Source organism: Hydra viridissima, unplaced genomic scaffold (assembly GCF_058129835.1).
Source record: "Hydra viridissima isolate aposymbiotic clone 2 unplaced genomic scaffold, HvirCarnegie_v1 scaffold_3, whole genome shotgun sequence".
Taxonomy (NCBI): domain Eukaryota; kingdom Metazoa; phylum Cnidaria; class Hydrozoa; order Anthoathecata; family Hydridae; genus Hydra; species Hydra viridissima.
The window spans coordinates 8,255,502-8,276,031 of NW_028324302.1; the positions used below are offsets into that span (position 1 = coordinate 8,255,502).

Consider the following 20,530-nt stretch of genomic DNA (forward strand, 5'->3'; position numbering starts at 1 on the left):
GGTTTTTTTGAAAATAAACAGAATCGCACTAAACTTTTTATATATACTAATTTAGAAAGCCTAGATATAGGTCAATAACTTTTGGCTATGGCATGGCTAAGGAATATGCTTGAGAGCAATTGAGATGTTTGACAGCATGTCAACATACAGTGGGTTGCATAAATATAGAGTCACTAGTTTTTTTATGCGAAATTTTTTTTTTTTTTTTTTTCAAAATTATCTTCGAAAGCAACAAATTAATACGATTTAAAGCGTATTATAAGTGTTAATTAATTGATTATCTATCGAATGGTATATAATTCGAATTTGTTAGGTTAACCAGTCTTGAGTAATTATTAATTCAATTAGAATATACCTGTATTTCTAATGTAGCAAAAATATAGAGTCAACTAAAATTTAACGGCTTAAGTTGAAATATCTCAACGAAATGTTATCCGAGCGATCTAAAATTTGGTAGTTGATTTCTTTCGAACTATATAAATGTTCTTGCGAAAATAAAGTTAAGTTATCATTTTTATATCTTGAGTTATTTGCATTGGTAATTATTTGGTAAAGTAAAAATACAAAAAATGTGCAGAAAAGCTGTTTCAGTCAACATATGATGGCAAATTGTTTCAGACAACGTACAATCGATAATTGCAGGTCTGCTAAAAGATAAATTAAAAAGCCTACGAGAAATTGCTCGAATGGGTGATATTTCGCTTAAATGTGTACAAACAATGTCGAAACACCACGAACTTTATAATGATGTCAAAGATTTACCAAGGCTTGGTTGGCCTTTAAAGCTAACTTCAAAAGACCAAAGTTATCTCTATCGAAAGGTTAGAAAAGACCCTAAAATTTCTCACCGCAAATTTGCTGAAGGGTTCACAAATACGCCTTGTAACGTTAGTGTTAGTAGATGGACTTTACGAATATGCCTAAATAAGAAAGGCTTAGATTGCTCTGTCGCTGCTCAAAAGCCACTTTTGCGTGTCTCAGATCGCCTAAAAAGATTAAAGTGGTGTAGAGAAAAACTTCACTGGTCTGTAGAAAACTGGGCCAAACTCATTTTTAGTGACGAATCCAATTATAAGGTGATAAATCGCAAGTCAAGATTAATCATCAAGAGGCTGGCTGGTGAAAAGTTTAAAGAGCGTTTTTGTGTACCAAGGATACAAGGCGGAGGAGAATCAGTCGGAATATGGGGATGCTTCTCCCATAAAGGAACAGGGTCATACAACAGTTATAACGACAGAATTAACCAGTGTAACTACAAAGAGACCCTCGAAAGTAAACTTTTGCCAACAGTCAGAGCTTTTTACGGAAGACGACAACAATGGATTTTTCAGCACGATTGCGCAATGGCTCACACTGCAATCTCGGTTAAAGAGTGGCTTGATCGGAAAAACATTACAGTTATGCCTTGGCCAGCTCTTTCTCCAGATTTTAAGCCTATCGAGAATATTTGGGCAAGAGATTGGTCAAAGAGAGCATAACCAGTTTTGCGCAATTATAACAGGCCTTGGAAAAGCTTTGGAAAGAATTTCCAAGAGAATTATGCATCAGACTAGTTAAATCTATGCCTAGACGTGTTCGTGCATGTGTTAAAGTTTGTGGTGCGCATACAAAATACTAAAATGCACCCTGACTCTATATTTTTGCTCTGTTTTTTTGTTTGTTGGTTTTTTTAACATTTGTATATATTTCTCTTAAAGTCTTAAATTTTTTTTTGAAAAATTTTTTTTTCTTATTTTGTTTATAATACCACTGTTAATAAAGTTTAAAGAATTTAAATAATAAATTTGTTTGTTTTCTTTAAATTTAAAAAAAAACATTAAAAAAATCATATTAAAAATCAAGTGACTTTATATTTATGCAACCCACTGTATCTCCTTTTTAAGACTTTCGAAATAGTTCGTTTACACGATGTCTAAATAATCCAATAAGCATTTTTATACTTTTTTTTATTATAGATTACAGTATGATAAATCAATATACACAAAAAAATCTTCAAAAACCTTACTAGGACAGTACCATATAACATTTCTGTGAAAACCCCCTCACTGTGTGAAGTCACCCCAAATCATGATATTCATAAATCAAATCATCAATTTTAGCTAATGAATGATTTGTGATGCTGGTGTGTTGGTAAAGAACAAGCTGGCGGCTGTTGTTTAAACGTGCTCTTATTCGTTGTTTCGTTTTCTGGGGTCACAATCAACCAACCTTTAGACTAAAGTCATTGGAGACTTGAGCCTTGGTCTTTATTACAATTATTCCAAGGACGTTTGGTTCTGAAGGGAATTTTCTGAGTGACACTAGGCCTAAGAAAATTTACCCATGTATCTTTTTTTTCCTAAAGGAAATTGATTCGAGAAAAATGATCAGACTTCCATTCTTAATTTTCAGTAAGTTCTTAATGGAACTAATTTGGATGTTTAACTTTTTTTTCTATTTTACAAATTCATTACAGTTTCATATAAATGGACCACATTAATGGGTTGTGAACTGAACATCCCAAAAAGAGTCTAGGTTTTGAAAGAATATTTTTAAAAGATGCATAGTGTTTTTTATGTTGTTATGAATAGATTTTAATGCAATCACTAAAGTGACAAGAAATTGAATTTTACTTGCCAAATTTGACCTAATGCAATATACTCAGACTTTAACTTTTTTTAACGCATTTGTTGCATGCTCACTCTTGGAAAATGTTGCATGTTACATTCACTCGTGGAAACGGCATTTAATATTGGCAAACATTCCTGTTGTCACTTTTAATGTCTGCATAGATTTTTAATTTTATGGAAATAGTTGCAAATATGTGCAAACGCTTTCAAAGCGTGTTAACGTATCATATATCCGTTTAAAAATGCCTGTGCATTTGTCAATTGTTGCCTAATGAGATTAGAAGCTACAATAATTTATTTCTGAAATAGCTTGTTATTTCTGGAAAAACTTGTTACTTCTGCTTGAATTTTAATAACGAGCTTGAATTTTAATAACGATTTTTAAAAAAAAAAGACTAAAAGTAAACAGCGCGCATTTATTACGAAATTTAAAATAGTTTAAATAAATTTCTTAATATACAGGGTGGCCCATAATTAGTGTCCCATCTTAAAAAAGCAATTCCTTGAAAACTAGGGATGGAAAACTATTAATTTTGCTTTGGTTTTTGATATTATTATATATTTTGATCTATTTACTGCTGCCTTCACTCACTTTACTTGTTTTTTTAGCAATGACAAGACCATCACCATATCGGCAAAGTATTATTGATTTTCATGAGAAAGGAGTTTCAGCACGCGACATCCAGACTAGACTCAAAGTGCCGCGAAAGCTTGTTTATAGAACAATTCAACGCTTCAAAGCATTGAGAACAATGTCAGATCGTCCACGCAAAGGAAGAAAGCGCTCCGTGGTGACTGATGCAAAAATCAAGCAAGTTCGTGAACGGGTGCGCCGCAACCCAGAACGCAGTATGCGACAAATGGCCAAACAGCTCCAAATTTCTCGAAGTTCTCTTGGAAGAATTACCAAGGATTATCTAAATTTGACAGCTTACAAGAAAAATCCTGCACAGCTTTTGTCTAAGGCATCAAAGCAGAAGCGCAAGGATCGCTGCAAGGATCTCCTCGCCCGTTTCGCCAACAACGCTCATCTCAACATCGTTTTCACAGACGAGAAGATTTTTACAGTTCAACAACATCACAATGTGCAGAATGATCGTGTCTACGCTTCCTCAAAGCCTAATATCACAATACAAAAGGCAGCACATCCTCTTTCAGTAATGGTGTTCGCGGGTATCAGTGCCACCAAGAAGACACCATTGATTTTTGTTCAACAAGGCGTTAAAGTAAAAGCCCAAAACTATCTGAATGACGTTTTGATCAAAGAAATACTTCCATGGAGTCAAAAGGAGCTTCGTAGACATTGTTGGACATTCATGCAGGATAGTGCTCCAGCCCACAAAGCCAAAATTGTGCAAGATTGGCTCGGCCGAAACACCCCCGATTTCATCAAGCACAATGAGTGGCCTCCAAGTAGTCCCGACTGCAATCCAATGGATTACTCAGTGTGGAGTGTTCTGGAAGCTGAAGCGTGCAAAAAACCGCATAAAACGATTGATTCTCTGAAGAAAGCGCTTCAAAAAGCATGGGATTCGCTTTCACCCGCCTACTTGCGTGCCACCGTAGATGACTTTCCAAAGCGTCTTGAAGCTTGTGTGAAAGCCGATGGTCGACATTTCGAAAAAAATCTTTAAATTTTATTTGATATTGTTAATAAATTGTTTATCAAAAAGTTTTATGTGTTTTCCATCCCTAGTTTTCAAGGAATTGCTTTTTTAAGATGGGACACTAATTATGGGCCACCCTGTATATTTCTATCATCTCTAGGGTAATATGATCGGTTTTGGTGTATCGAGTTTATTATTTTATAAAAGTATAAAACGCGTAAATAAATAATAGTAATAGAAAAGAAAAGTGAGAGATGTCTATTTAATGGTTTGAAAAATATTTTCATTAACTAAATTATTAAATAAATAATTAGTAATTAAATTTACATAACGGCGATTTGAGAATAAATAAATTATAGATTTTAATTCGAAAAAAATTTGTTCTATTTTTATGATGGTATCAAACTTAAAAGGGTTTTAGAGTATATAGTAAGTTTTTTTTTTTTTTTTTCCGCAGTTTAAATGATATAGAGTTTGAAATATGAGCCCAGGCATGTTAAGACATAGACACTCGCACGTTGAGGCAAGGAGGGATCCTGAGAAGTCCTGAGATATTAATATTTATTTATTTTTCCTTTTCTTTGTTAAGAAAAAATACCTTTGCGTGCGCTATTTTCCTGAAAAAATAAATTTTCCAGATAAAAAGTTCTTTAAACAGAAATAAGTCTTATGTAAAGCAAGATCCCATGAATTGACGCCAAGTTGGACAAAATTGGTAAATTTACATATTGGTCTTAACAAGATTTTAAACCAAGTTTTAAAAAATGTTTTATAAATATAAGCATAATTATGTCACTCATTATTTTAAATAATAAAAAAAGTTCTATCCGTCATCAGGATTTTTTTGCACAATATTTTAAAATTAAACAATTTTAATATGAAAATGTTATTAGCTGTTAAAAAAAGCTGTCTTCTCACTTAAAGTGAATTAAAGTTTGTTTTAAAAGAAAGTTTTAAATGCTTAAGCATCATTCAAAAAACTGTTATTTTCTCTTTATTTCACTTTCTAACTGAATGCTACATGTGATTACAGATGAAGATGCAGAAACTTTATGTTTTAGAATCATGTATAAAGCATTTTTTTTTTTTTTTTTAAATAACATGTTAATTGGCTTAAAATTAAAATGATTTTCTCAATCAATTTTTTGTCATGTACTGTATAATTATAAAAAAAGAAACAAAATATAACAAAAACGTAAACGCAAGTATAATGAAAAAAGGGAAATAAAATGCGAATGAAAAAGTAAAACGCAAATATAGCAATAGGAAGCTAATAACACATGTTATTTTGTAACCAATGTTAAAAAAATCAAATCATATTTTTTCTAAAAGTATAATGGAAGTTTTCTCCTAAAGAAAAATGAAAATATCTTCGACTTAAAAAAAACAACAGTCTTAGCGCAAATAAAAGTAAAGCTCTCGTGCGAATTTTAAAATTTATTTTTTGGAGAAAAACCACCTTGATTCGTTTCCGTTATAAAGAGTTAATAATACATTACGCTTTTCAAAGCTATAACATCAAAAAAATAACGTCTGCTCGTGGTGGAAGTTGTTTTACTTACGTATTACTTATTCGCATCTTTCAAGGATAGATATCTAATCAAGAATAAATTGTCTATATGTTAATCTTTTTCGCTTCCACTTCTTTTTTTTTTTATTAATTTGATAGAATCAGCTGTAAGGTAAACAGACATAAAAAAAAGTTAATAAAGAACTTATAAATAATATAACCAAAAATATTCTGATCTAACTTAAGGAAGGAAAAAGGAAAATGTTTGTAAAGAAACAATCAGTCGGATGTGTCTGAACTCATGCAAAACATTTTTTCTGTAACTTTATTATTAAAGGCCTCTAATTAATTCACTGAAGCATAAAAGAAATAAGAACGCTTCCTTTTTTTTTTCTTTTTTTCTTTTTTTTTTTTTTCATTTTTGACTTTATCAGCATTAAAGAGGTTTCAAAAGTTTTACTTGCGCATGTTTTTTTATTTCTTATTACAAATTTTTGGCAATTTTGTTTTCCGGTCGGGTGTTCTGAAAATGGTAGAGGAAGTAATAAATCTAATCTTTTGCTAGTCTTTAACAAAGTAGCTATGAAACTTGGCTGAACGTGATTGAGGCTCTTAAGCATCTCGAAAGCTGTATTTTCTCACAGCTTCAAAATAATTGAAGACAAAAGGAAAAGTGTACAGGGATTTGCGTAAAAAACTCTTTAAAATGAAAAAACTCCATTTTTTATATCAAAAAAAGATTTTCAGAATGTGGAACAAAAAGCAATTAGAAAATTCAACATTCTTAATTTTGATAAACATTTTAAAATCGATTAAGGTTTAAATTATAATTGAAAACAAAACTAGACAAAGAAACTGAAACAATTTTAAAAATTAAACCTGAAAATTGATCAATTTTAATTACAGTTTAATCAAATTTTTTCATCAAATTTATATTTCTTTATTAAATGATATTAAATTAGAAATGGTTCTCCAGGAAAAATATTCATAAAAACGTGCATCTAGGCACTTTTGGTCAGCTCCAAAGGCATTTTAACAAACATCCTACTCAATCATTTTGTTAGTACAAAGCGCATAAAACAAACCGTTACTTCTCTCTATTCGCTGAAGTCTTCATAATCAAAGCTATTTATAGATATTTCCAGGAGAAAACTCAAAATTTATATTCAGATATTTTTGGATTTACATATTTTAAACTCTTGTGTTTTATTCATTTACATTTTTGTAGATCATAGAGAATTTGGTTAACAAATTTTCATTTATTTGATTTAAATTTAGGGGGAACATCCCAGACATTTTTTAATTATTTATTATTCGTTAGTTAAATTGAGACAGGAAGACCCGTAATAGTTTATGAATATTAATTAATTGAATTAGTTGACAATATACTTAAGAACTTGTTAACACGTTTTAAATGTAATACGTAGAAAGTAAAACATGCATTTTTTTATTTTCTCGAATATTCTATTTATAAAACAATGCGTTACTTCAGCAATAATATTTGATTTTCGTCCAAATATACAGAACATTAGAACTCCCACTTGAGTGGAAGATAAACATGAAATAACGATATAATTAATTGCACAATCTTGTAATAAATACGTAACTTTGCATTTGCAGAGGCGGTTTTTAGCGAACGAATAATGAGTTTTTCTGTTTGTTTGTTGAGAATAATATTTTACTTGGTCAGGCATGTTTGATTTTAGTTAAGATTTATTTATTTAAAATTTCGTAGATTGTGTTTGCCCATGATTGAAACTTTTTTCTTCATTGCTAAGCAACAAAACTCAGACTCCAATCATATTCGAGCAATCAAGGAGGTTGAACACGAGCGTGTTTTGAAATAAAAATAAGTAATAAACGAGGCCACTTCAGCAGATTCTCTGAAGGTCTTGGTTTTTCATTAATCCTCAAAGTTAACTAAATTTTTTTTAATAACATGGATTCAACCAAAATGTATATCTTGAACTACGAAGAAGTGTGCAGACTTGAAGAAGTTTTAGGAAGTGTTATACAGGTTCATGGTCGAGGAAATTTTCCTACCTTGGAAGTTAAGCCAAAAGATTTCATAAAACAACTGACAGCGAAATTATTACTTCAAGAACTTAATATAACAGATTATAGACTAAACGGTAGTACTGCAAGTTATGTTTTAAATGGACAAAATGAAGATCATGATAACTATACTTACAATGATTTAGACTTGATTTTTAACGTAAAGCTAAAATCGTCATCAGACTTTATGAAAGTTAAAGATTGTGTTCTTGAAACGTTAATGGATTTTCTACCGGCTGAAGTCTCTAAAGATCGAATGTCTGGCTGCACTATGAATGAAGCATATGTAAGAAAAATGGTTAAAATTACAAATAAACAAGACAACTGGTCTTTAATTTCCCTTACAAATGATCAAGGTCGTAATATTGAACTTAAATTTGTGGATTCGATGAAAAGAAAATTTGAATTTTCTGTTGATTCATTTCAAATTTTGCTGGATTCATTGATTAAATTTCAGGATCTTCAAAATGATATAAAAATGTCTTCAAACTTATATCCATCAGTTAAAGCAGAATCAGTTTATGGTGATTTTGAAGAAGCAAGATATCATTTAAGAAATAAGTTAATTGCTACAAAGAATCCTGAAGAAATTAGAGGTGGTGGGTTGATGAAGTATTGCAGTTTATTATGTAGAGACTTTCAGCCTGTTTCTGAGGAAATTAGGAACATGGAAAAATACATGTGTAGTAGGTTCTTTATTGACTTCAAAGATGTGCCTTCCCAGCAGCAAAAGCTTGAAAGATATTTACAAAGCCATGATTTAGAAAACAATAATAAACGATACAAGTACCTTACCATCCTTCACAGTGTCATCGAGAAGTCAACTGTTTGTTTAATGGGACATGAGCGGCGTCAGACTTTACGCATGATAACCAATTTAACTAATCAAGTTTATCAGCCTTCAAACTATCAGCACATAACTGTATTTTATTCTGTTCCTCCTTACATGCATTCTTATACTCACAATTATAGACAAACTTATTACCCAACACAACATTATACAGTTCCTAATAATAGGAACAGCGAGTATGTTTTATTAGGTTCATGGAATACTCCTGAAGTGGCTTCATACTCATGCTAATGCTTACTTTTGAATATTGCAAAGTTGGTCACAACTTTCCTGAAAAGAACACCTAAGCACACAGATTTTTTTTTTTTTTTTCATTTTTCTTTTTTTCATTTTTCTTATCTGTAAGGCAAATAGAGTTTGACTCACTAAGCGGTCTTGCTGAGCAAATTTGTGTTGAAAAAAAAAGCTTCTGAAATTCATATATAAATATTATAGTTTAGTGTTGGAATTATCAAAGACAGATTTATTTTAGGTATTTTTCTACTTTTATTGTCATTGCTTTTGACATTTAAACGCAATTCATGTGAAACTTAAAAAACAGCTTTATGAAATTTGCTGGACTAATTTTTTTGATTTTGTTTCACAACTTTTATTTTTTCCATGCTGAGCTTTACCATTAAAATGGTTATCTGAGTTTCGCTTAAACAATTTAGACAATTTGTTGTTTTACATCCTGTGCACTCGACCGTTTCAAAAATATAGTTTTGACTGTTTTCTTTACTAAGGTTGCAAAGAAAATCATGCTGAAGGCTTGCAAATCTTGAGTTGAGCTTTTTTAAATCTATAAACAAGACCAGTTTGTTAATATCAAACAAACAGGTTTTCAAAACTTCTAAGAAGATTTTAACCGTTATCAGTATTTTAGTTATCTTGTTATTGGTTTGTTATCATCCCATAATCGCGAGATCTTTTAAAACGAGTGTGTAAAATTTTTTGGAGTTTAGAAATCGTGTTCAATAAAGGAGCTTTTTTGTTTTTGTTTCATTTTTTTGTTTCATTTTTTATTAACTTGCTAGATTTTTTATTTATCGCCGAGAAAATTTCAGGAGAGAAATTTGTATGCTTAAAGAAGTTTTGTTCTTATAATTTTCACTTTATTTTTAAAGTATTACGTAGTATCGTCGAACGATAGTGTTGAAGAATTATTGTAACTGTTATAACTGAACTATCCTTTGGGTGACTTTATTTACTTTTTTTTAGAGTTTTTAAGCGCATGATGACCTAACAATTATGCAGACCAGAGTTATTTTTATAATAAATAAAAATGTAAAAACCAAATTTTGTAACTGGAAATAAAATACAAATTGTGAATTTATGTGAACTTTATTTGTCATCGTTTTTCAATGCCACTTTAATCCTACGATTTTAATTCTAAATCTTTTGTTACGCAAATACCGACTAATTGGTATTACTCATTACTCTTACGGACATCAGTGAATTTTACAAACTTATTGTTACTAACTCTAGACCAACTTAATATTAGCTTTTATGCGCAATTTTTAAATTTAATCCGCACACAAAAAAATACTGTGCATAGTTTTGCATCGATTACTTTACGCGTTGTATTTTCTATGTGAATTAAAGGGAAAAAACCTATAAAAACTTACGTCATATCTCACCAGCAAAATAAATAAAGCGGTCTAATAAATTATTAAAGAAAGCCTCGAACGTATGAAAACACGTGAAACAGTAATTAATTAATTATGCATATGCTTTTCTGTCAAATGTATTTATTTTAATAAATATTAAATTTATAAAAATTTGTTTTGTGGTTTGTATTTGATGTATTTGCTCATGCACATATGCAATAAGCTCTTTAAGCTCAAAAGATAAAAATGAACTAAGCTGTAAACACCATAAAAATATTGGCGCTACTCTTAAACTCTGTTAACGTCACGTTTAAAGATTTCCTTAAAAAAAACAAACAGAAGGCTTTAAGTAAAGTTAATATACCAGCTCTTTAATGCAATTGCGACTTTGAAATTAAATATCTTTTGTGCAATAAACCTCCTAATTTTTTTCCCAGTCATAGATGTTATTCAAGGCATAGAGTTAACGTAAAAAAAATAAGACTTGATTAAAAACAAAATTAATGATTTTAAAATTATCTTCCTTTTTAAAAATTATGTTTTGCATTAATGCCATCTAATGTTAACTTTTTTTGTTTAAATGACTTTGTTCAAAAACGGTTAACAGTTCTTTAGTGGCAACCATAATTTTCTGTTGTTGTTGTTGTTGTTGCGTATTCAATATTTGTATTAAAAATATTTGTTCAAAACCAGCTACAAAAATAACAGTCTATCAAGAAAAAAACAACGCAGTTTAATAACAAAAAAAGTTACAAAAATTACATTCCACATGTTCCTTGACATAATATATGCAAATTTCCTTAATAAGAAATTATTTAAGATTTTTTTACCTTATATTTGTTAAAGACAATAAATATCCTCGTGTTTATAATATTTTTTAAAGCTCCAAAAAAATGTCTTAAAATGTATGACAATTCAATATAATTTTTATATTTACATGCGTACATGTATGCATATGTACCAAAATTAAGAAATTCTGTAACGATTTTTTTGTAGCAGGTCCCTTGAAATTCTTTAAATAAATTTAACAGTAGAATCAGTCTTAAATTTGGGTACCTTAAAAATGAAATAAACGTAAGAACGAGAAAAGTTCTAACTAAAGTTCTGATTCGTAAAGTATTTTTGTAAACAATATTAAAAAGTGTCTTTCTCAATTTCATCTTTCGCTTTTAGATGCGTTTCAGGAGGCAGGACTTAAGTTTATAATGGATTTTGAAAACTTAAAAAAACTCTTTACGAATTGTCATTTACGCGTTCAGATGTTTGTTTGGGCCTAAATCTGCCGCTTTTTCATCAATGCTTAACTAAAATCAATGCTTCACTAAAAGTCATTTTTTTCAATCTGAGTTTATAAAAACGTCAAGAGACTTGAATTCACATCAGATTGTAAAAAAAAGGTCAGGAAAACACATTTTTTATTTTTAATATGAAAATAAATTAAAGAAAAAAAAAAAATTGTTATACTTGTTAACCACCTGTTTAAAATAGAAAAAGAAAAGAAAACTTGTGTTCCGAGATAATAATTGCGCGTTTTGTTTTCAAACAAAAAACAAAATGGGGACGACAGAAAAAGTTCGATCAATATGATATATAATCGATAGATTCAGAAAAAGATTGATCGATATATAATCAGCTTTGCCAGATAAGTAAACATGCCTCTCGTAATTACATTTTTATCAACAGAGAACATAAAACACGAATATTACATGTTAAGAAGCTTAACTTAGCTCGTAAGATGTTTCCCTTTGTAAAAACATATGAAATGCTGAAATCACATTGATCACGGACATATTTACTATTTTGAAAAATTTACAAGGTTTTAAAATTTAAAACCAAAGTTTGATTTTGTCATACTTCGAAGTTCTAATGCAAAATCGGTGTTGTCAATCGATTATGAGGCCTGCTATTCATATCAGAGTGGGGATATTTTCGATACCGTTAATTTTAAAAGTTTTTCTCACCACTAGGATCCCGCTTGAGAAGCTCTAAAACTGTGACGCAAACTGTTTACTAAACCCTTAATTTGAAATAAAAGATCAGAGCAAGTATCAGTCAGTCTTAGTAGAACGAAACACTGTTGGTGCACTTTTAGAAAAAAAGGTACTGATTAAAGTTAATCCCTGTAAAGAACTTAGAGAGTGAAACCAGTGCATACTCAAAACATAACGCATGTCAGAGTATACCATACATTGTTAGCGTTATAGGCGCATTTAAGTCATCCATTTAGTTAAAAACGCTGTTGTCACAAAAATCAAACTAAAATATAGACCAAATAAAAATGGAAATCATTTTCAAAAAAGAGAACTTTTACTAACACAAAAATGGCTGCTACGTTACTTTCCGTCCATCAAGCTAACAAAAAACGTCCATAAATATGTAAACACTCAAAGCGTAGAGAAAATTATATCAATAAGATCGCTTATTCAAAAAGTGTAAAACTAACATTAAAATAAAAAAAAAAAAAAAAAAAAAAAAAAAAAAAAAAAAAAAAAAAAAGCAAGATTTTAATTCCTTTTTTACGAAGTAACGAAGACATCATGATTTTTATTCTAATTTCGTTTGTTAGCGAACTGAGCTTTCAGCAAACGTATACTTTCTCGCTGGTCTTCAGGGAGCATATTTATCTGCGCGTCTGTTAGATTTAGGACTTGCATGATCAAACGTTCCTAAAAGAGAATAACATTGTTACAAAACGTCGTTTAAAGAAAAATATCAATAGGAAAAGTATAATAAGTATTGATATATAAACAAATTACCTTTTCTTCTTTATTGGGACCAACTGCTCCACTCGTCCCAGAGCTCTCTGCGTCTGAAAAAAGTTTTGTTTTTTTTATTAGTGTCTGTACACAATTGCGCTTTTGCAATCACAATTGCAATCTGCGCTTTTTTATCTGTTCAACTATTTTACAGAAACGTGGTAGTGATTTAGACTTATTTTTCAAAACACGATATATGATTAACATGGATTCGTGTTCTCTTACGAAGTTTTCAAATTTAAAGCAAGATATAATAAAGCTAAACAAATCCAAAACTTGATTATTTATTATGAATTGTTACTTAAATTTATTCATTTTAACCGTCGGCAGAATTGCAACATAAAACTTTACTATGTAGCATTTACTTTGCACATAATTTAATGTGAACTTAATTAACCTGTGTAGGAAAAAAAATCTTTAGATATTTTTTTTTTAACAGAATTATTACTTCAAAAAATGACAAGTAATTCTCATAAGATATTTTCTGTACCTTGATTTGGTGTGAACTTCTGTTGAGGCGAGCGCCCTTCAAACTGACTTGTTGGAGGTGGTACATGATTGGTTGGCGGGACATTAAAGTTAGAAGGTCCCCCATGATGCGGTGGTGGTGGTCCTCTCATTTCGTGAGGCATAGGAGGTCCTGGTCGTGGATCTCTGTTGTCACGTGGTGGAGGTGGACCCCTATTCATTCGATCATCTAAATAATCATGCTCCATATTTGAAAAAATCAAAAAAAAATTTTAAAATACTTTTTTTTTTCTTTTTAATTACTTAGTCAAGTTTCACCAAAAGCTAATAAATGTATTAAAAGCGTTTTACCACTTTTTAAGCCGTTGTGGTGTTCTTTCTTTGAGCTCTGTATTTGCAGAACTCTAATATTTATTATTGCACTAATTGGGTTTAATAGTAGCGTAATTTACTAAGTATCTAAAATCTTTTGTGTCAATAGGTAAGTGCCTCTGAATTCACTTTCAAGAATAAGTACCTCTTGGAATTCCTCTTTCATCTCTACCAGGTAGACCATCCATTCGCATTCGATGGTCTATTGGAGGGGGACCTCTAGGATCATTTGGATGCCTTTCAATAGGCCGATCACGAGGATCAAATGGAGGAGCACCTGGTTCACGAAAACGCTCATCTATTAGTGGACCTCGACGATCATCCATGGGAGGACCTCGAAAGTCTATTGGTAAATTTCAAAAATTTATATTGTGCATTCATACATATATATATATATATAGGGGAGGCCCATGTTAGTTGGCTACAGGGGTAAGTTGACACACTGCATTTAACTTTGGGATTTTCCACCAGAAGCTGATGTAGGTGTTGTATGGTTCACTCTAACCAGTCACATTTTGTGTTTCTCAATATTTCGCATGGGGATTTATAAGCCATTTTGTGAGCAAAAAGCTTTTGGGGTTAGTTGGCACAATGATTGCGGGGCTAGTTAGCAACATGTGCCAACTTACAACTTTTCACATTAGCCGTAAATTCACTTAAGTTATATAACACTACAGACATGCGAAATTATAAAAAAAAAGTAGACAGGCCTGTAAATTCTAAAAATGTTTCAAAAAATGCTGTTGATGCTATTTTTATAGAAGGAAAGTCTATTTGATCGACTTAAGGGCAATAAAAGTTTATGTCAAAATATATTGTTGGATAAAAATCATCAAGAGTTTTCATAAAAAGGATGTACTTGAAATATATGCTTAATGTTGCTAAATTTGTAACTTTTTATATGGTGTGCCAACTTACCCTGAGAGTATAGGCAACTTACTCCGGGCTGGGGTAAGTTGACACATATTTTTTTCTTTTTTGGAGGTCCTTTTTGGGCCACCAACTATTTTTTTTTTAATGTTTGACACTTGAACATGCTTGCCAAATTCATATTCTTTTGAACTGCAATTTGATATCCTCAAAAAAGTTAACCCAGAAATGCACAGAGCTCAAAAACTAAAACTGTAGCCAACTAGCTCTGGTCTCCCCTACTAGTATGAAAATGGGAATAACACAAGTTTAAATTCATTCTTTTAAAAATTACCTCGTTCATGTAGTGGTGGTCCTCTCATCATATCTCGTTCCATGATTGGTGGACGCCCAAACTCACCTCGAATATCTGGTGCAGGACCTCTATATATTTCGCCACGTAGAGGAAGACCAATCTCTCGAGGCAACCCATCTCCACGCCACTCGTGTTTTATAGGAGGGGCATTTTGAGAGCCAGGACCAATACCTGCTTGTTCCATTAGCTGATTGATAGGAAGAGGTTCTCCTCTGGGTTGATGGAGAATTGCCTAAACAATATTAACTTAATCTTCATGTTGCTTTATGTTAATATTTACAAATATTTATTGCAATTAAAATAACAAATAATCAGCAAAAGAAGGCTCTTTTTTTACTATTTATATTTTTTATAGTATTTTTAATTTTTTTAACATTTTTCTTTTGTACAATAAAATGTAAGTTAAATGAAAGTTAGTGGGTACTTATTAGAAAAATGTAAATTATTTTAGATGTTACAAATTTAAGATAAAAAATTATTTATCAGATATTTACTTTTTTTAAACATCTTGGGATTACATAAATAATCCTACACTCATATATTGCTTTTCTTAATCAAAAAAAAAGTAAACAACAGCACCAATAAACAACTAACATCAGCAACTTTAGGGTCCACAATCTTCATGATCACTTGAGCTTGCAGTAAAGCATATGCCAGCTGAGGATTTTGCAATAACATCTGACGTGCTTCTTCAGGATTGTTTTGAATGCACAACTGAAGAAAAACCAAAAACTGAACTTTATTGCTAAATAATAGCACAGGAATGAATAAATATAGAAGCAGACTGCAGCCACAAAAAAAAAAAAACACATGATTTTGTTTACATTAAAAATTTTGATTTACCAACATATGGTAATGAATATTTTTGTATAGCAACAAAACTTTCTTCACTATACAAATTTTTATTTAGTTCCAAACAAAATACATTTAAACAAGTGACACTATAGAGAAAACTATAAATACACTCTAAAAACTTTCATGTATCATGTGTCTATATCATTAATTAGATGCAAAGTCAGAAACAAAAAAGAATAACAGGATAGTAACATCTAGACTTTCTTTCAACTTTTCATTTAACTGAGAAGCATATAGAAACCAGCAGAAAGAGGTTTTTCATGAAACCCTAAAAATCTTGATAAAAATACTTTCTTCAACAATTAATGAGAAGTCAAAATTTACACTTTTAACTTTATGTTCTCATAAACTTTCATCATTTCACTTTTTTTTGAGTTAAACTTCATTGTTTTGGACCTTGATCATGTAACAGGTTTGTATTAAGAAATCAATATCAAATTCTAATAAAAATATTACAAAAACATTTATGATAGAAAATGTTTTTTTAATTTCTTATTCAAATATTTCATACCTTCATTTGTTTCATTAACTCAAACATCTGTTCTGGTGGAAGACTTGCTACAGCATTTGTTATTGTTTCTGGAGCTTTATCAGGATTAACAGCTTGGCCATAAGGTGATATTTCTTTCATAAAAGCTGAAAAAACGTAAAATTACTGTATCAGAACATAATTTTGTGCATACAAATTTACTATAAATTTGGCAGTTACAAACAAATATAGAACCTTTTGGATCTTCAACCCCATTTCCTTTTTGACTTGCAGCACTATCAACACGCAACTGACGACCATGAATTTCTGTGCCATTTAAATTTCTCATAGCACTCTGAGCAGTTTCACTATCTTTATATTCACAAAATCCATAACCTTTTGGTTTGCCAGTTTCACGGTCATATACAAGTCTGTAAATAACATAAACTCTGTATAAATACAGCTTTCCTTTAGCAAAGCACAAAAATGATGGATTGGTTAGAACATTAATTTGATTTAACATATTTATTAACAGTTCCTATAATTATTTTTTTGTTTATTATTTGTTTAAAAAATTTTACTTATTATTTTCAATGGTTTTTTAATAATAGAAATACAATAACATAAAATCAAATTATATATATATATATATATATATATATATATATATATATATATATATATATATATATATATATATATATATATATTTGGTTGAATTCTTCATTAGAAGCACCACTAATATATATATATATATATATATATATATATATATATATATATATATATATATATATATATATATATATATATATATATATATATATATATAATTCAACCAAATCCCTTATTTCATTTACATAACATATAAAAAGACTTTTTGTAAAACAGCATACATAAAAGTTCAGTGTATTTCATTAACATTTTCTGTTGGGATACCTTCAATATATTCTTGAGCTAAATAGGTATATAGCTGCAATAAAGATTTTGATTTGATTAAACTATTTGCTCCTATAGTTTAAAATTGTATTTTATCTATTCCTGTTAACATTTGGGTTATTTGCCTTTAGAAAATTTTATAAATATTTTGCTTAGAACTTGTTAGATATTTCTAAAAACAATCAAAATGACTTTTTGAAGAATGAAATATTTTATATTTAAAACCTGGTGAACATGTTTTTAAAATGATATTGAGCTACACAGCTGCACATCATAAGTTTTTAAAATTTTTGAACATAATAAAGCAGTTTCAGAAAGTAGCTCAAAAATGTATTTGCTCCAAACTATGTATTGTCAAAATGTTGACTGAGAAGATTAACACTTTACTAAGAATTATTAAACTGCAAACAGATAACCAGCAGAACTGAATGCATATTTACTACAATATAAAAAATGGAAGCTTCAGAGAAACTTGTATATCCTCAATCATAAGTCATATTTCACATTGGTAAGCCAAGTTACCAGTAACTTGACTTACCAATGTGAAATCTTGTACAAGAGTAATTTTGAAAGACTCCTGCTAGTGTTAACTATTGGCTGATTGAAAAATTTGAAGTCAAGCTGTTTTTCTGGAAGATTTTTATAAGCTTATTTCTTTTCAAGTGGCTTGGCAATCAATCAGACTTAAAATTACTCTAGATTAGGTCCTAATCATTTGCAAACATTTCATAAATTTTCATAAATCTACTCTAATATATAAACTATATAGTATATAAATCATACAAAATAAAAGTATCAAGATAGTGATTTATTCAGAAGAGAAGGGAGCATGTGAGCAGTTATCTCTCTTTCTCAAACTTTATCAGAACTTGTAAGGAGAAGAAGAGGTAGGATGGGGAGGGAGAAGAAGTATGCTAACACAAGCCAGGCTAGAAATATAAATATGTATTTCTTTATATAACAGATGTGTTTAATTTCAATAAGTAAATCACTTTTGAGTATTAAAACTATTAATGATTGTAAATTACTAAAATTACCTGAAACTAAGCACTGGACCAGCTTGACTAAAAATATCTTTTAACTGATCATCAGAAGCTTCATAAGGAATATTTCCAACTAAAATTTTAAAGAAACTACTAAAAAGTCTACCAAAAATATAAATTTATATCACTAATTGCAGAATATCACAAAAAGTTTTTTTTTTAAAATATAATTAAAATTTTTTTAAAATGATTAAATCCCATGATCAAATGCCATGATTGAAAAATATGGTGGCCCTGAAACAATTGTCCTTTACTAATTAGACAAATAAAGCAAAAGTTACTAGAATTTTTTGTTCTAGTTTCATAAACAATATATATATATATATATATATATATATATATATATATATATATATATATATATATATATATATATATATATATATCGTTTATGAAACTAGTTCTAGTTTCATAAAGTTGTATAAATATCATTCATATATATATATATATATATATATATATATATATATATATATATATATATATATATATATATATGAATGATATTTATACAACTTAAATTTTCAGTATAACAAAGCTTAAGAACTATTTCATTGATAATCAAATTAATCATGGTGTAGTTAAATATGTCATAAATATCATATTAGGGTAGCTTGAGAAGATTAGAACAAATGTTTAGTTGCAAAGCTTGGCTTTTAGTTTGTTTTAATTCACTTGGAATAGAAAAAAATCAACATGATAGGCATCCTACTTAAGAGAATCATTTAGGCACTCATTTTTTCATGACTAATACTTATACTTTTTTTTTTTAATCTATAACTAGTAGAAATCAGGATTTTGATGCCCTTATAAAATTAGAACATTTAAAGCCTATGGTTATAACAGGCAGATCTGCTCTATAAATTAGCATTTAGACTAAAAGATAGCAAAACAAACTAGTTAGACATAACTTATGATATTGGTTTATAACTTATCATAACAAATGATAAGTTATAAACCAATATATCATGTTTCAGTTTGATTGAACCAATAAAAAACATCATGTTTTGATTTTTTAATGATCGATTTTCTTGCAAGTGCAAATATATTATGAACCTAATTTTTTATAGTAACTATAAGAAATTCTTATATTTTATTAGTTAGTTCTATCCAAAATTCTGAAAAAAAATTGTTCAATAATTTTTAAATTGTTCAATATACTTAGAAGGTTGAGTTACAATTTGAATGTTTAAATTGTTCAATATACTTAGAAGATTGTTACAATTTGCATATTTAAATTGTTCAATATACTTAGAAGGTTGTTACAATTTGCATGTTTAAATTCTTCAATATACTTAGGACGTTGTTACAATTTGCATGTTTAGAATCAGGTACCTCAATATCAGTTTACTAAATTTACCAAAAACAGATCTTGCTGATTTTTCTGCTGCTTCCTTCATTTGTTGATCTTTAACTGCAGAGATCTCTCGAATTTGTGTAGCCGCCATTTCATTGAAGAAAAAGTCAAAGTAGGAATTTAGGTATTTTACCCTAAAGTTAGCTATTACGGGCACGAGACACGAAATCGTAATGGTGACTATACGTCCGAACGTCCTGAAAACCGATAACGATCGAAGTCTTATTTCTGGTTCACCAATACTTTTTTTTAATGAAAGCTATCGTATCGATTGTCTGTTTCAACTAGACTTGCTAGCACTCCAGTTTGCCACTTTCGTAGCATATTTTACCAGTTTGGTTTATCTAGTCTCGGTCGTGATTTTAACGTAGAATAAATCTTAGCTTTTAAATGTGATCCAAGAGACTTCAACCGGAATTGCTGCTGCTCTTTGAAAAAACAATCCATCTTGTACGACAGAAATCGCGTCGGTCACATTGAAATTTGATTACTGGAATTTTTCTTTTGTTTTGTTTTAGTGTTAGGTTAACTTGCTTTTCTTTTTGTTTAAAATATTTCGATTGACAACAAATTCTCATAGTTGAAGGTCAAAGTTCACACAATTCAGTAGAATCATTGATAAAAACAGTTCAAAATCAGCTTGAGATTGTCGAGATGCCACAACTCAATCTCATTTTCATGATTTTTTGTGATTGAATCTCCTTCAGCTACATTCAAATATCAAGCCCAGAACCAATACTTTTAGCGAGACAACAGTCAAAGATTAAAAATTATTATTGAAAATTTATCTCACAACTTGATTTTCTTTGCTTGATCTGAGTTCTGC

General features: G+C 29.8%; 2 protein-coding genes across 2 annotated transcripts; one reads left to right on the forward strand and one right to left on the reverse strand.

Annotated features, from left to right (window-relative positions):
• The first annotated feature begins 7,379 nt into the window (after positions 1-7,379).
• LOC145200047 (terminal nucleotidyltransferase 5C-like) lies at positions 7,380-9,942 on the forward strand. Its single transcript, XM_080074411.2, has one exon. It carries the CDS (start codon positions 7,666-7,668, stop codon positions 8,860-8,862), a length of 1,197 nt encoding a protein of 398 aa, XP_079930537.2. The 5' UTR covers positions 7,380-7,665; the 3' UTR covers positions 8,863-9,942.
• A 2,452-nt stretch (positions 9,943-12,394) lies between these two features.
• LOC145202542 (cleavage stimulation factor subunit 2-like) lies at positions 12,395-19,952 on the reverse strand. The gene is made up of 10 exons (XM_090082231.1): positions 19,708-19,952; positions 18,342-18,420; positions 16,621-16,796; positions 16,408-16,532; positions 15,636-15,755; positions 15,021-15,273; positions 13,962-14,159; positions 13,467-13,673; positions 12,977-13,029; positions 12,395-12,886 (listed from the first exon to the last, which is right to left on the reverse strand). The coding sequence occupies exons 1-10, from the start codon at positions 19,793-19,795 to the stop codon at positions 12,770-12,772; spliced, it is 1,416 nt and encodes a 471-aa protein (XP_089938357.1). The 5' UTR covers positions 19,796-19,952; the 3' UTR covers positions 12,395-12,769.
• Positions 19,953-20,530: the final 578 nt, after the last annotated feature.

Excerpts from the sequence above, each read along its gene's own strand:
- LOC145200047 (XM_080074411.2), top strand. The coding sequence starts at position 7,666 with ATGGATTCAACCAAAATGTATATCTTGAACTACGAAGAAGTGTGCAGA.
- LOC145202542 (XM_090082231.1), bottom strand. The coding sequence starts at position 19,795 with ATGGCGGCTACACAAATTCGAGAGATCTCTGCAGTTAAAGATCAACAA. Across the intron at positions 14,160-15,020 it reads ACCACCACTACATGAACGAG|ACTTTCGAGGTCCTCCCATG; the intron begins GTAATTTTTAAA and ends ATTTACCAATAG. Across the intron at positions 13,674-13,961 it reads TGAAAGAGGAATTCCAAGAG|ATGATCGAATGAATAGGGGT; the intron begins GTACTTATTCTT and ends ATGATTATTTAG.